At 52.1% G+C, this 12,040-nt stretch overlaps 3 protein-coding genes across 3 annotated transcripts; 2 read left to right on the top strand and 1 right to left on the bottom strand.

Annotated features, from left to right (window-relative positions):
* Nucleotides 1–539: 539 nt before the first annotated feature.
* On the top strand, nt 540–2,397 carry CGCA056_v001356 (uncharacterized protein; the record flags this gene model as incomplete). Its single annotated transcript, XM_037316616.1, has 2 exons — nt 540–1,364; nt 1,429–2,397. The coding sequence occupies 2 exons, from the start codon at nt 540–542 to the stop codon at nt 2,395–2,397; spliced, it is 1,794 nt and encodes a 597-aa protein (XP_037185585.1).
* A 2,154-nt stretch (nt 2,398–4,551) lies between these two features.
* UGT80B1-2 (Sterol 3-beta-glucosyltransferase UGT80B1) lies at nt 4,552–8,256 on the top strand (the record flags this gene model as incomplete). Its single annotated transcript, XM_037316617.1, has 1 exon — nt 4,552–8,256. One exon carries the CDS (start codon nt 4,552–4,554, stop codon nt 8,254–8,256), a length of 3,705 nt encoding a protein of 1,234 aa, XP_037185715.1.
* Nucleotides 8,257–8,642: 386 nt separating this feature from the next.
* On the bottom strand, nt 8,643–9,303 carry CGCA056_v001358 (uncharacterized protein; the record flags this gene model as incomplete). The annotated part of the gene is made up of 2 exons (XM_037316618.1): nt 8,643–8,686; nt 8,736–9,303. 2 exons carry the CDS (start codon nt 9,301–9,303, stop codon nt 8,643–8,645), a joined length of 612 nt encoding a protein of 203 aa, XP_037185581.1.
* Between the last annotated feature and the right edge of the window lie 2,737 nt (nt 9,304–12,040).

The following is a 12,040-nucleotide window of genomic DNA, read 5'->3' on the forward strand; positions in this document are numbered from 1 at the left end:
GCCCACTGCTGGCATTTCTGGGCCTGCAGCACCTCACCATTTCCCACCTGTCCCAGTCCCAGTCACAGTCGCAGTTCCAGTTCCCCCATCCCAACCCATCCCATCTCATTCCATCCCGCCCCATCCCGGCCAGGTAGTGTGCTCCAGCCGGTCCTCTCACCTCAGCCAGTCCCAGATCTGGGTCCTGATTGATGTGCTGCTGCTGTATCCGTGTTGCTTAGGCTGTGATCCTCAGGCTGTGAGAGGGTGAATTGCAGTGAAGGTGCTAATTATATGCGCGTGTGAGGTGGGGGGGCAATGAATTGGAGTTGGAACCCTTGCTCGCGCCAGCCAGCCTTCGCAGGAAGCTCCGATGACGAAACCCAGGTAGAGGGCGCAGCCTCTTTTCTTTTCTTTCTTCATCTTGCTTCACCTTCCATTCCTCCCTCGCCATCGTCTCTGCACCCGCCCACATTGAGATAGATCCCTTCGTCAATCCTTGTGCCACAAGAACACCAGACCTGATGATTGAAGCCGCCACCATCCCGTCCGCTCCTGCCATGGCAGACTCCTCAAAGGGCCTACAGGCGCTGCGCGAGTCCAAACCCCCTGCCACCGACACCTTCACCTATCTGACCATCATCGGCGAGGTCCTGTCTCCTGAGATTCTGCCAGAGCTCAACGACATTTTGCAAGATGCACAGCTCACCCAGGACATCGGATGGGACCTGGTCGAGATGCTCGTCCCCGTCCAAGGGAGCGAGCAGTGTCTCGAGACCATTGCGCAGCTGGGCAACCCGCGCGAGGTCATCCTGAAGGTCCTCGAGGTCCTCGAGAAGAACGTCGACGATGCCACAGACGACGAGGACGACGACCAGACCACGGCCACATTCGTCAACCTCGTCGGCATGCTCAGCATCCTCCACAAACGCCTCAACGTCGCGCGGCCCTCTCGCTTCGTCCACACAACCCTCCAGAGCGTCTACCGCACCTACCATCCCCGCAATCCTGAAATGACGGCCGCAGTCATCGCCCTCATCCGCTCCTTGTCAGGCGAAAAGCGACCGCCTCTGCCCACTCGCCAGTCGAGCAACAAGCTCAACACTCCCTTCACATCCAGCGACCCCACGAAGCACGCACCTGACCCCGAGGCGGGGAAGTCCCAACAACTCGCGCCAACCGAGCCGGCCACCACGAAGCGGCTACTGCAGTCCTTCATCACCTGCATAATCGAGGCCTATGCCAACTGCACGAGCATGGAATGGGCCTCCCGCCTGCTCGAGTTCTACAACCCGGAGCGCGTCGTGATCCGGAAAAGCATGTTGCGCGCCTTCAAGGAGGACGACGACTTTTTGGCCAGGGACGCTCTGGTTGGCCAGCTGGTGGTATGTACAAGCCTTCGTCCGATGTTAGCGTTGCGGACGGACGAACTGCTAACAATTTAACTAGGCGCTTGCAGGAGATCTCGGATTAACTCGAGTACATGACCTGTCTGTCAAGGAAATCTTCGAAGGTTCCATCGTCCACAGCCCCCTGTCCATCGATACCGATGCCCTTAGCCCCTCCGCCATCAAGCTTTCCACCGGAGGCGTCTGGTGCCTTGTGGCGTACTGGCTCTTCTCGGCGGAAGTCTTTGATGCCGATTACGAGCAGGTGCAGATGACAATTTTCCCCGACCACAACAAGCTGTTGCAGGGCTTCCTCGGCGATGACCCCCAAACCCGCATCGTGGGCAACCCGGGAACGACAGAGGCCCTGGTCGTGATGGGGCTGTATTTGGAGAACTACAAGCGCATATCGCCATCAGACGGCCACGGTGACTTCATGCCCTACCACCACCTGTTGACGCTGGTTTCGGTGTTCCATCCATCTCTCACTGTGCGCAATGTCGCCACGACCCTTGCCGGCCTCGTTCTGCACGACGACCCTGACGACAACGACCGCCTGAAGATCTTGGAGGATCTCCTCGAGAACTGCATCTTCTCCGCCCTGCAGGCCTCTGCGGTAACATGGTTGCGAGAGGAGGTGATTATTGCTCATAAACGCAAGCTTACAAACAGATTCGCGTCAACGGACGCCATTGATACCCTTCAGTACGCATTGTTTCCCAACCTGGCCTTCCTCAAGGACCAAGACGCCACCGCTCTCTGGGAGTACTGGGTGCAGAACTTCCCCTTCCACCTGCAACTCGCCAACTTTGCCTACTTCCTATTCGCCGGCACTGAATTCCAGCACCTCGTACCAGCGAGCATGCCGGGTGCCGTCGAGCAGCGCTACGTAGAGCCGCTGCTGCATGCTGCCAAGACGCTACAGGCAGCCGTGGAAAAGAAGGAGATCGACGACCAGGGACAGGGCGGGGAAGTGTTCACGCAACTCGACATCTTGACGATGCGATTAAAGAGTCTGCCTCTTCAGTAAGCTTCGTGTTCATCAGCCGCCGGACATCAAGGGAGCCACGGCGCCGGCAAGCCGAATTGCTCTCTGATACAAGGCCTTGCATTTTTGGGCGTGGGTTCATGACGGAGTTTCTTATGAATTACGAATCACCTAAGCTGCTGAGCAACGAGCAGCACGCAATCTAAAATCACAGTGCCAAAGCTTGTTGACCTGATTTGTGTGATCTTCGATGATGATGTGTGCTCAACGCCGGTGCTTACCTGAGGTGCGGGTTGGTGGTGACTATCTCAATAATCGTGGCTTTGCGGGCGCGGGCCTCGTTGATACTTTCGGTGTCCCTTACTGGGAGGGCTGTGGCGGCACCCATCCAGCAATCCTAATCGAGACAACTAGCCGTGGCTTTGCTCGACGTTGCTGGACGTGGTTGACTGGACACATCCATCATACTCGCCTACTGACTCCCCCACAATCATCTCAAAGGCAATCTTCCTCTCTTTAAACCTTTTCTTTCTCCTCCAGCCCTGTTCCTAATCGGAGCTTCCCGTGGCATCCGACGATGACAGCCAGCCTCACTTTGAACCCCTCCGCGACACGTTGCTCCACGTTCAAATTTGCAACCGAGACCCCGCGCGAGTGCTGTCGTTTCGATGCTGCTGTCTGAGGACATACTTTACATGTTTCTTCAGCGCACAAAGTGTATCTCTGGTCGACTGAGAAGGCCACACATTAGTTGAAGGAGAGGCAGCTTGGCAAGACTGTCTCTCATGTGGGAGTTGAAACCCTTCCAAGGGCGATAATTCTACAGAACACAAACAGACGGCGACTCATCTTATTGCATCGGCACCGCTCGCACGTGTCGTCTTATCCCCCACGCAGGACGTGACGAAGGAGCTTCGAGGGGATGGATGAAGTCCAAGCGGAACGCACACTACCTTGAGGGTCCGGTTCGGGCCTCCGAGAGCCGCATTGTTTCGCAAGTTGGAAACTCTTTCCGCCCCGTCTTGCCAAGCGCCCAAAGTGCCCCCCGTCGAGAGAAGCTTGGCTTGGTGAACGCGACGTCAAGTGTGGCGAGGGCGGTACGTGGCTATGCTTCATGGACGTCCCATCTGCTCAGCCCATTGGCCTGCCGAAAGCCAATTGCAAAAATGTGGATCTTTGTTGTGGCGCCTCCAACGACACATGCGAGCAATCACGTAAAAGCCGAGAACCTGGAAGGCGACACAGGCCAGGACGTGCAGATTCCGTGGCGCCGCATCCCAAGAGGTTTGGGCCAATCCACATTGCTACAGATAGACGGCCGGCAATGTAGACCCGGTCTTCAAGCGCCCGCTGTGGTCGAGATTGCAACTTCAGTCGTCACTCTTGTGCCTGGCACTTTCCGACAAGAACCGGCCGGCAGTGTGATGATGATGGGCGCGAAGTGTGTATTGTCAGTGAGGCATGGTACGCAGTAACGTTCAACACACAAGAGATTGGTGGTGGGTTGATTCAAAGTGTGGTGTCCGGGACAGAGTCTCCGGCCAACCAGATCGCTTACCCCTGCACGGACCAATGCGGTCCAGCCAATGTAAATCTCGGCGCACGGTCCGGAGGGCCACTTTCCATTTGACAGGGATCCACCCTGGCACTGGGCAGGCCTGGCTAGCCCGCGAAGCCTTTTAGTGTGATCGGGAGGTGATGTCATAATGCCAGGGGCTGGAATTTCGTAGCAGCTCAGACTCGCTGCTGCTTTGGAAACGGGCTAGCACTGCGCGGCCGGCTTGCAGAAGCTTGCTTTTTGGTGTGAAACTCACCCGTACTGAGGCGCTCGAGACGGGCCCGAACAGGTCTCTGGCGTGTGCCGACAATACGCAGGGCGTTCCCTTATTTTCTCCGTCTCCTCGTTGTCTACGAAGTAACTTCCCCCCAGCTAACGCCCCCTGGCTCTGCCGTACGTCAATCTCTGTGGTAGCATGACAACTGGCCAAGCACACCAGTGACGCGAATTCTGCGGTTACATTCTTCGCTCCGAGCAATAATCTCTTTTGTTGTGGAAGCCCGCCCCTTCGTGGCGACACTGAACCACTGCGACTGACCCGAACCACGCCATCACCAAATCTCGAAGACCGCAGCAGCATATTCAGTTAAAAATCAATAACCCCGAACGAAAGACCGCCTAAGAAGGCCGACGCCATCATGGCGAACCCACTTCCGACGGCGAACGTGGCCCTGGGCCAGACGGCAGATTCAGAAGCTGCCTCGACGCCGCAGACCGAGAGCCTTCACATCGACGAGATCAACGACGGCGGCCAGCAAGTGGCCGTCCTCCGAGACGGGAACAACAACATTGTCTACCCGTCCTACGTGCCTCCCGAGATCGACTCCCCTACCGATGCCGCGTCTCCCCGGACACCAAAGTCCGCAAAGTTTCCCAATGCACCGGCACCAGAAGCGGCCAAGCCCCGGAAGACAACCTCAGACCCGACAGCTCTCGAGCAGACGAAGGCGTCCGCCTCCACCGGGGGGCAAGATCGCCCGCCTATGGACGCAAGATCGAGGACGGAGGCTCCTGGCCGCAAGACGAATCCACGAAATGCACCGTTTCCTACTGTGCCCAAACGGGCGGGGACTTCCTACCTGAACAAGGCGATCTGGCAGGCGAACACGCAAGATTCAGACTCGACAAGCTCAAGCGATTCCTCGGATGATGAAGAATCAAGGACGCCAGCCGAACAGAAGGCTGCCGAGGAAAAGGCTCGGGCCAAGGCAAGGCGTCGACAAGAGTCCGCTGATCGCTACAGGCGGTTTCGTGTAGGAAACGACAATTATAACACCAAAGGCAAGGTCAAGCGAGATGGCCGTCTGAGGATCTCGGTCAAGGAGACGGCAAATACAGGATATCTCGCCAAAGCTCTGGGCCACGCCGTCAAGAGGGTCGTACCGATCCACGAAGGCCAGGAGGACGGGGAAGAGGCCCGACGACCTGACCTGTCTCGCTTGTCATCTGCCACCACGGCCACCGACCGCGAGCCGAAGCCGCGGCTCAATATTGTCATCATGGTGATTGGCTCACGTGGCGACGCACAGCCGTTTCTGAAGATCGGAAAGATTCTAAAGGAGGACTACGGCCACCGGGTGCGCATTGCGACCCATCCGGCGTTCCGCGAGTTTGTTGAGAAGGACTCCGGCCTCGAGTTCTTCTCCGTCGGTGGCGACCCCTCCGAGTTGATGGCCTTCATGGTCAAGAACCCCGGCATGATCCCCACTCTCGATGCCGTCAAAGCCGGAGACATTGGCCGGCGAAGATCGGCCATGGCAGAGATGTTTGAGGGGTTCTGGCGAGCCTGTATCAATGCGACGGACGACGAAAAGGACGTCCACAACCTCAAGATGATGGGCCAAAGGGACCCCTTTATTGCCGACGCGATCATTGCCAACCCGCCCAGCTTCGCACACGTCCATTGTGCTGAAGCACTCGGTATCCCTCTCCACCTGATGTTCACTTTCCCTTACACGCCGACACAAGCGTTCCCGCACCCGTTGGCGAGCATCAAAAAGTCCAACGTGGACCCGGGATACACAAACTTCATTTCCTATCCTTTGGTTGAGATGATGGTCTGGCAGGGATTGGGCGATTTGGTCAACGACTTCCGAGTGAAAGCACTCGGACTGGACCCGGTCTCGACGCTCTGGGCCCCAGGCGCAACCTACCGATTACACGTCCCGTTCACGTACCTCTGGAGCCCTGGCCTCGTGCCGAAGCCCCAGGACTGGGGCGACGAGATCGACGTCTCTGGCTTCGTGTTCCTCGACCTGGCCTCGTCGTTCGAGCCGCCCAGCGACTTGGAAAAGTTTCTCGAAGCAGGCGACGAGCCCATCTACATTGGGTTCGGCTCAATTGTCGTCGATGATGCCGATCACTTCACGCAGATGATCTTTGACGCCGTCGAGATGGCGGGGGTTCGCGCTTTGGTGTCGAAGGGATGGGGTGGTCTCGGAGGAGACGAGATGGACGTCCCCGATAACATCTTCATGTTGGAGAACACACCCCATGACTGGCTCTTTCCCCGTGTCAAGGCATGTGTCATTCATGGCGGTGCCGGAACCACTGCGATTGCCCTCAAGTGCGGCAAGCCCACCATGATTGTTCCCTTCTTTGGCGACCAGCATTTCTGGGGCAGCATCCTCTCCAACTGCTCTGCGGGCCCCGAGGCGGTGCCCTACAAGCACCTCACCGCCGAGAAGCTTGCCGAGGGCATCAAGTACTGTCTCACGGAGGAGGCGCAAGAAGCAGTTGGCAAGGTCGCTAAAGACATTGAGCTAGAAGGCGATGGCGCCAAGAACGCGGTGCGCTCGTTCCACCACCACCTCAACCTGCAGGGTCTGAACTCCATGCGCTGCTCCGTACTCAGAGACCGGGCAGCGGTCTGGACCCTGAAGAAGACGAACATAAAGCTCAGCGCTCTGGCCGCCGATATCATTGTCGAAGAGGGACAGATTCCGTGGAAGAGGCTCCGGCTGCTCCGCCACATGGAGTGGAATGATTTCGAGGGCCCCGGCGAACCCGTCACCGGTGTAGCTGGCTCGGTCGCCGGGACGTTGGGTAACGTGTTTGGTGGTGTGGGGAGTGTCCCCTACAAGCTGGCAAAGACATCTCACAAGCGAAAAGAGAAAAAGGAAAAGAAGAAGAGGCTCAAGGCGATGAGGGAGAAGCGCACGTCGGCAAAGAACCAGGACTCGGAAGCCAACGGGCACGCGGAGACCGAGAAAGAAGTGCCCAAGGCGTTGAACAGGCAAGAAGGCGATTCCAGTGAGAACGAAAACCAGGAAGCGCAAAACGGCCATGCCAAAGAGGGTACCAAGAAGGACTCTCAAACAAACGGCAACGCAGCTTCTGGAAGGCCCGGACAGGGCGACCGCCGCGACACCATGTCCTCGGTCGAAACCGCCACGACGGTCGACAATCCCGTCGAAGACTACGCCACCGAGGTCGGCGACGGCGTCGGCAAGACGGCCTCAGCCCTGGCCCGCGCCCCGGTCGACCTCTCCATGGCCCTGGCGCAGGGCTTCCACAACGCACCCCGCCTCTACGGCGACGACACCGTCCGCCGCCCGCCCCGCGTGACGGGCATCCGCTCGGGTCTCAAGGCGGCCGGCAAAGAGTTCGTCTTCGGCATCTACGACGGCACGACCGGCCTCGTCCGCCTGCCCGTGCGCGGGGCCAAGAAAGACGGCTTCACAGGTTTCGTCAAGGGCACCGGCATGGGCTTGACGGGCTTTGTCCTCAAGGACCTCAGCGCCATCATCAGCCCCGTCGGCTACACCCTGAAGGGGATCGTCAAGCAGACGGAGCGCCACAAGCAGCCGGACCGGGTCGTCCGCCGTGCGCGCATCGTCCAGGGCCAGCGGGAGCGGCGACAGCTCGGCGACCGCAAGCGCGAGGTCGACAAGGAGGTCATCACGGGCTGGCTGACCATCCGCGAGCTCATGGAGGCCCTCGAGGTCGAGGAGAAGAAGAAGGGCATCACAGGCCGGCTGTCTTCCAAGAAGCAGCGCGTCAACCACGCCGCCTTTGAGAGCGTAGACATCGCCGAGCGCACCCTCACCGCCCTCAGAAAGGGCGAGGACATCAGCACCGTCGTCGGCACGGAGAAGGAGCTGCGCAAGACGGACGAGAAGCGCAAGAGCCCCGCCGCGAGGCACAGCGTCGACACGAGGCGGTCGGGGGAGAACGATCGAGGACGCAAATCTGCGGAGAGCCCGCCGAGTACTACGAAGGATGACAACGCCCTGGTCGAGAACAAGACGGGTGAGGCGCAGGCAGAGGCAGAGGCGGATGCGGAGGCAGCGAGCAAGTCTGAGCGGCCTGGTGTTGAGCGCTCGACGTCGCTGCAGGCTTAGCATGCCCGAGATCCATCGTGGATACAGCGAATTTTCTTTTGTCGTTCAAAAAGATACAGAAACTCTTAGGCATGTCCATGGCATGCGTGTTTGGCGTTTGGGATTCTACACGTTCAAATTATACCCAGTTTTTGGCAGTATTGCGTAGGGAGTTGTAGGGAAGCGAAGCGTAGTTAACGTAGTTGGAAATAATTCAGGTAAAAGTAATCAGCTTCAATCACACATCATTTGGACTCTGTCGCATTTCAACATGACCGTGTGGTTTTTATTAGGTATTAGTTACGGATGTGGGTATGATGTTGTGCGTTTGGCCGTCCTCGCCACGCCGAGCCCAATTCTATCGGCTCCATGGTCTTCCACTTCTACGCGTCCCCATACCGACATGATTACTTGGAGACCTCCTCACGGAAAACCCGGACCTCCTGGCAGGCTAGGTAATGTTAGCAACAATCAGCATGCCAAAGCAGGAGAAGACATACTGGGATTGACGGGTGCACCACCAGTGACCCAAACGAGAGCTTGGTAGTAGTAGTTGCCGACAAAGGTCCAGCAGACGTGCCAGCGGTAGTACTTTTCCGCGGTGTAGTTGACCTTGTCGGGGACAGCCTTGGAATCGTCCTGGCGACTGTAGATGAAGAGCTCGTTGTCGTCGTCGTCGAAGCCAAAGCTGTAGATGCCCGTGGTGCCGGGAGAGAAGATGGGAATGGCCCCGTTGCTGACCAACTGGAGCTGGAGGTCCAGAGTCGTAGGAACAGGGTCACCGTTGCCGATGGGCAGGTTCCAAATCAGAGGGCCGAGAGTAGGCTGGCTAGAGCTGGTGGTCATATTCCAGAAGTACTCTGAGTGAGTTTGCGCGGAGCCATTAGTGCTGCGCTCAGGGCAGAGACCAGCTTGGCCAGCTCCAGAGTGGCATGATGCTAGGTAGGTCCCCTTGCATGACGGCTCGCTACGAGGCACGTATTTGAGGTAGAAGGGTGAAGACTGCGTTGTCTCTTGGGCAGAGACCAGGGCGGCGCCCAGGAGAGCAAAGACAGCGGTGGCCTTCATGTTGTCGATAGAAGAATGGGTCGAGATTGTTTGGGTTGGAAAGACAGAGGGGAGAAGTGATGCTGATGAAGATGGAATGTGCGTGAGTGGAGGACGGCAAGTTGAGTATTATACTGAGGAGAGGAGTCGTCGGTGTACCTTGAAGATGGCTTCCTTACGAGAATACGAGTTCTGTCGGACAAGGCTAGCCAAAGACGGGTTGCGAATGGTTTGTCGTTGGGATGGAGGTGGGAGATGTTCGAGAAGATGGAGGGGTCTAAATAGGGATGGCGGGCAAGGCGAGAAGACGGTGTGCTTCCTTCTGCACACTACTCTTTCCACAACTTGGGGCATGGTTCCTTCTCCGCCATGTCGTCAGTCAAGCAACAGGCAGGAGATCCCAAGGGAGCCGTAACCTTACCATCGGAACCCCGCTGATCTGCTGTCCAGTGAGGCACATTGCTTCCTCACTCGGAAGTAGACAGTTGGGTGCTGTTACCTCAGGGTAGCATGACATCCAACCAGTCAGTCGTATGAGCCGGGCGACCCGGGGCCTTCCCAAATGTCTGTCAGGCTGAAAGAGGAAATGGGAAAGGGAAAGGGAAAGGGAAGCTACTCGCTGGGGCATGTCGATCACCACCCGCCCACAAATCGGCTCCGATAGACATAGAGCTACAGTCCGTTGCACTGACAGCGTCCGCCCCCCCTTTTTGCTGAAATTACGTACGTATAATCCCTATATATATATAAAAATTTGCTTAACGCTATATAGATATTTTCAGTTTAGTAATCAACCTATTTTAATAGCTTTAATTAATTTATTCTTATTAAGTCTTATAATCTAAAAGTATTATAATATCTCTTAAGCATTACTATATATTTTAATAAATAAATAATAACTTATTTAAATATTATCCATTATTTATTATTAATAACATATAGAAATAATAATACATATAATAAGTAATATAAAATATTATTAAAAATCTTTTTTAATATTTTATTTTATTATTAATTAGAATTATTATATTTATTAAAAAAGCTTACTAAGTTATTATTATTAAAAAAGCTATTAAAAAACTACTAAAAAGGTTATTATTATTAAAGCTAGTTTTAAGATTAATAATTTAATAGTTTTTAAATCTATGTTATAAAGAATATATATATATATATATATAGCTTTTTTATTATTATAAAAAGCTTTAAAAATATTTTTTATTAAATAATAATAATAATATTAAAAGACAAAACAAAAGATTTGTTATAGAGAATTTAGTTTTAAAACATTTTATTTTTATTAATATTATTATTCTAACTAAATTTAATTTTAGTTAACTATATATATAATTAAATTTTATATTATTTTTATTATATTACTTTTCTTTTTTATTATTTTCTAAATAATATATCTCTATTGATATTATGGTACTTAAGATTTTAATCTAATTATTTTTATTATTTAGCTTAAATTTATTTAATTTAATTTATAACTAACGTGGTTCATCAGTCAGCCAGCCAGACCAGTCAGCCGGACGTTTTTTTCTAAACACTCTTACGTCCAAATCACTTAAACCTTTGACGCGTAAAATCTCAACAACCATAATGCCAATCTACACCCAAGAAGACAAAGTCATTCTCGCGATTGAAGCGATCTGATTGACACGCGCTGCAGGTAATAACTTAAGCATTTCGCATGCTGCAAAGACCTACAGTATCCTAAAGAGCACCTTAGCTAATAGAATGAATAACTGACTGCAATACAAATAAGCTTAACCCTAATAATATAAACTTAATCTGATTAAAGAGAAAACACTTCTCTAATATGTTATTAAATAGGATTCTAGAGGATTTCCTTTCCGCCTCAGCAGTGTGGAAGATATAGCTAATCTCCTGCTGTGAGCCTGTAATAGTAAGCCTGTTAGCAAGCGATGGGCTAGGCGGTTTGTGGACTTACAGCCTGCTCTGAAAACTAAGTTTAATTATCTATATAATTATTAAAAGGCTCTTTAAGAAGATCCTAAGGTTATATTAAAGTGGTTTATGTTATTATGTAATATAATAGCTAAGTATAGCATCTAAGAGGGGGATTTATATAATTTTGATAAAACTAGCTTTATAATAGGTATGATTACTATGTTAATAGTGGTTATATATGCTGATTAATATAGTAAAGCAAAGTCTATCCAGCTTAGCAACTATAAATAGGCTATAGTTATTAAATATATTAATTTAGGCAGGTAGTGTATCCCTTTATTTATAATTATTAAGGGTGTATATCACCTTATTAGTTAGATTATAGAATTAGGTTTTCTAGGTAACTAAGTGATTAAACCTACTGCTAATAGATAGATAGATAATTAGATAGGTCTTAACTAAATTAAACACTTTAATAAATATATTAAGAACTAAATAAAGGGTGTCTATTAGATGCTTATTATTAATAGCTATAAAAGCTATTTATCAGCTAAATTTAATAATTACTATAAGCAGAACAATATTATAACTATTAGTATGCCTGCATATTTATTATATCTACTACAGCTATTAAATATTACCCTTTATTCGCCTTTAAAACGCATATATAGTGATGAAATTAACTAATTTATCAGAGCCTCTATAAATCATATCACTAAGTCTGAGTTCTTTATTACCTTCCACTAGGCCTATAACAAGGTTTTAATAAGGAAAACATCAGGTCTGCTTTCTAAGGCGCTAGAATTTCACCATAGGGCCCAGACCATATTATCAAAAAGCTTAA

The sequence above is a fragment of the Colletotrichum aenigma genome (genome assembly GCF_013390185.1).
Source record: "Colletotrichum aenigma strain Cg56 chromosome Unknown KSG_Cg56_contig01, whole genome shotgun sequence".
NCBI lineage: Eukaryota > Fungi > Ascomycota > Sordariomycetes > Glomerellales > Glomerellaceae > Colletotrichum > Colletotrichum aenigma.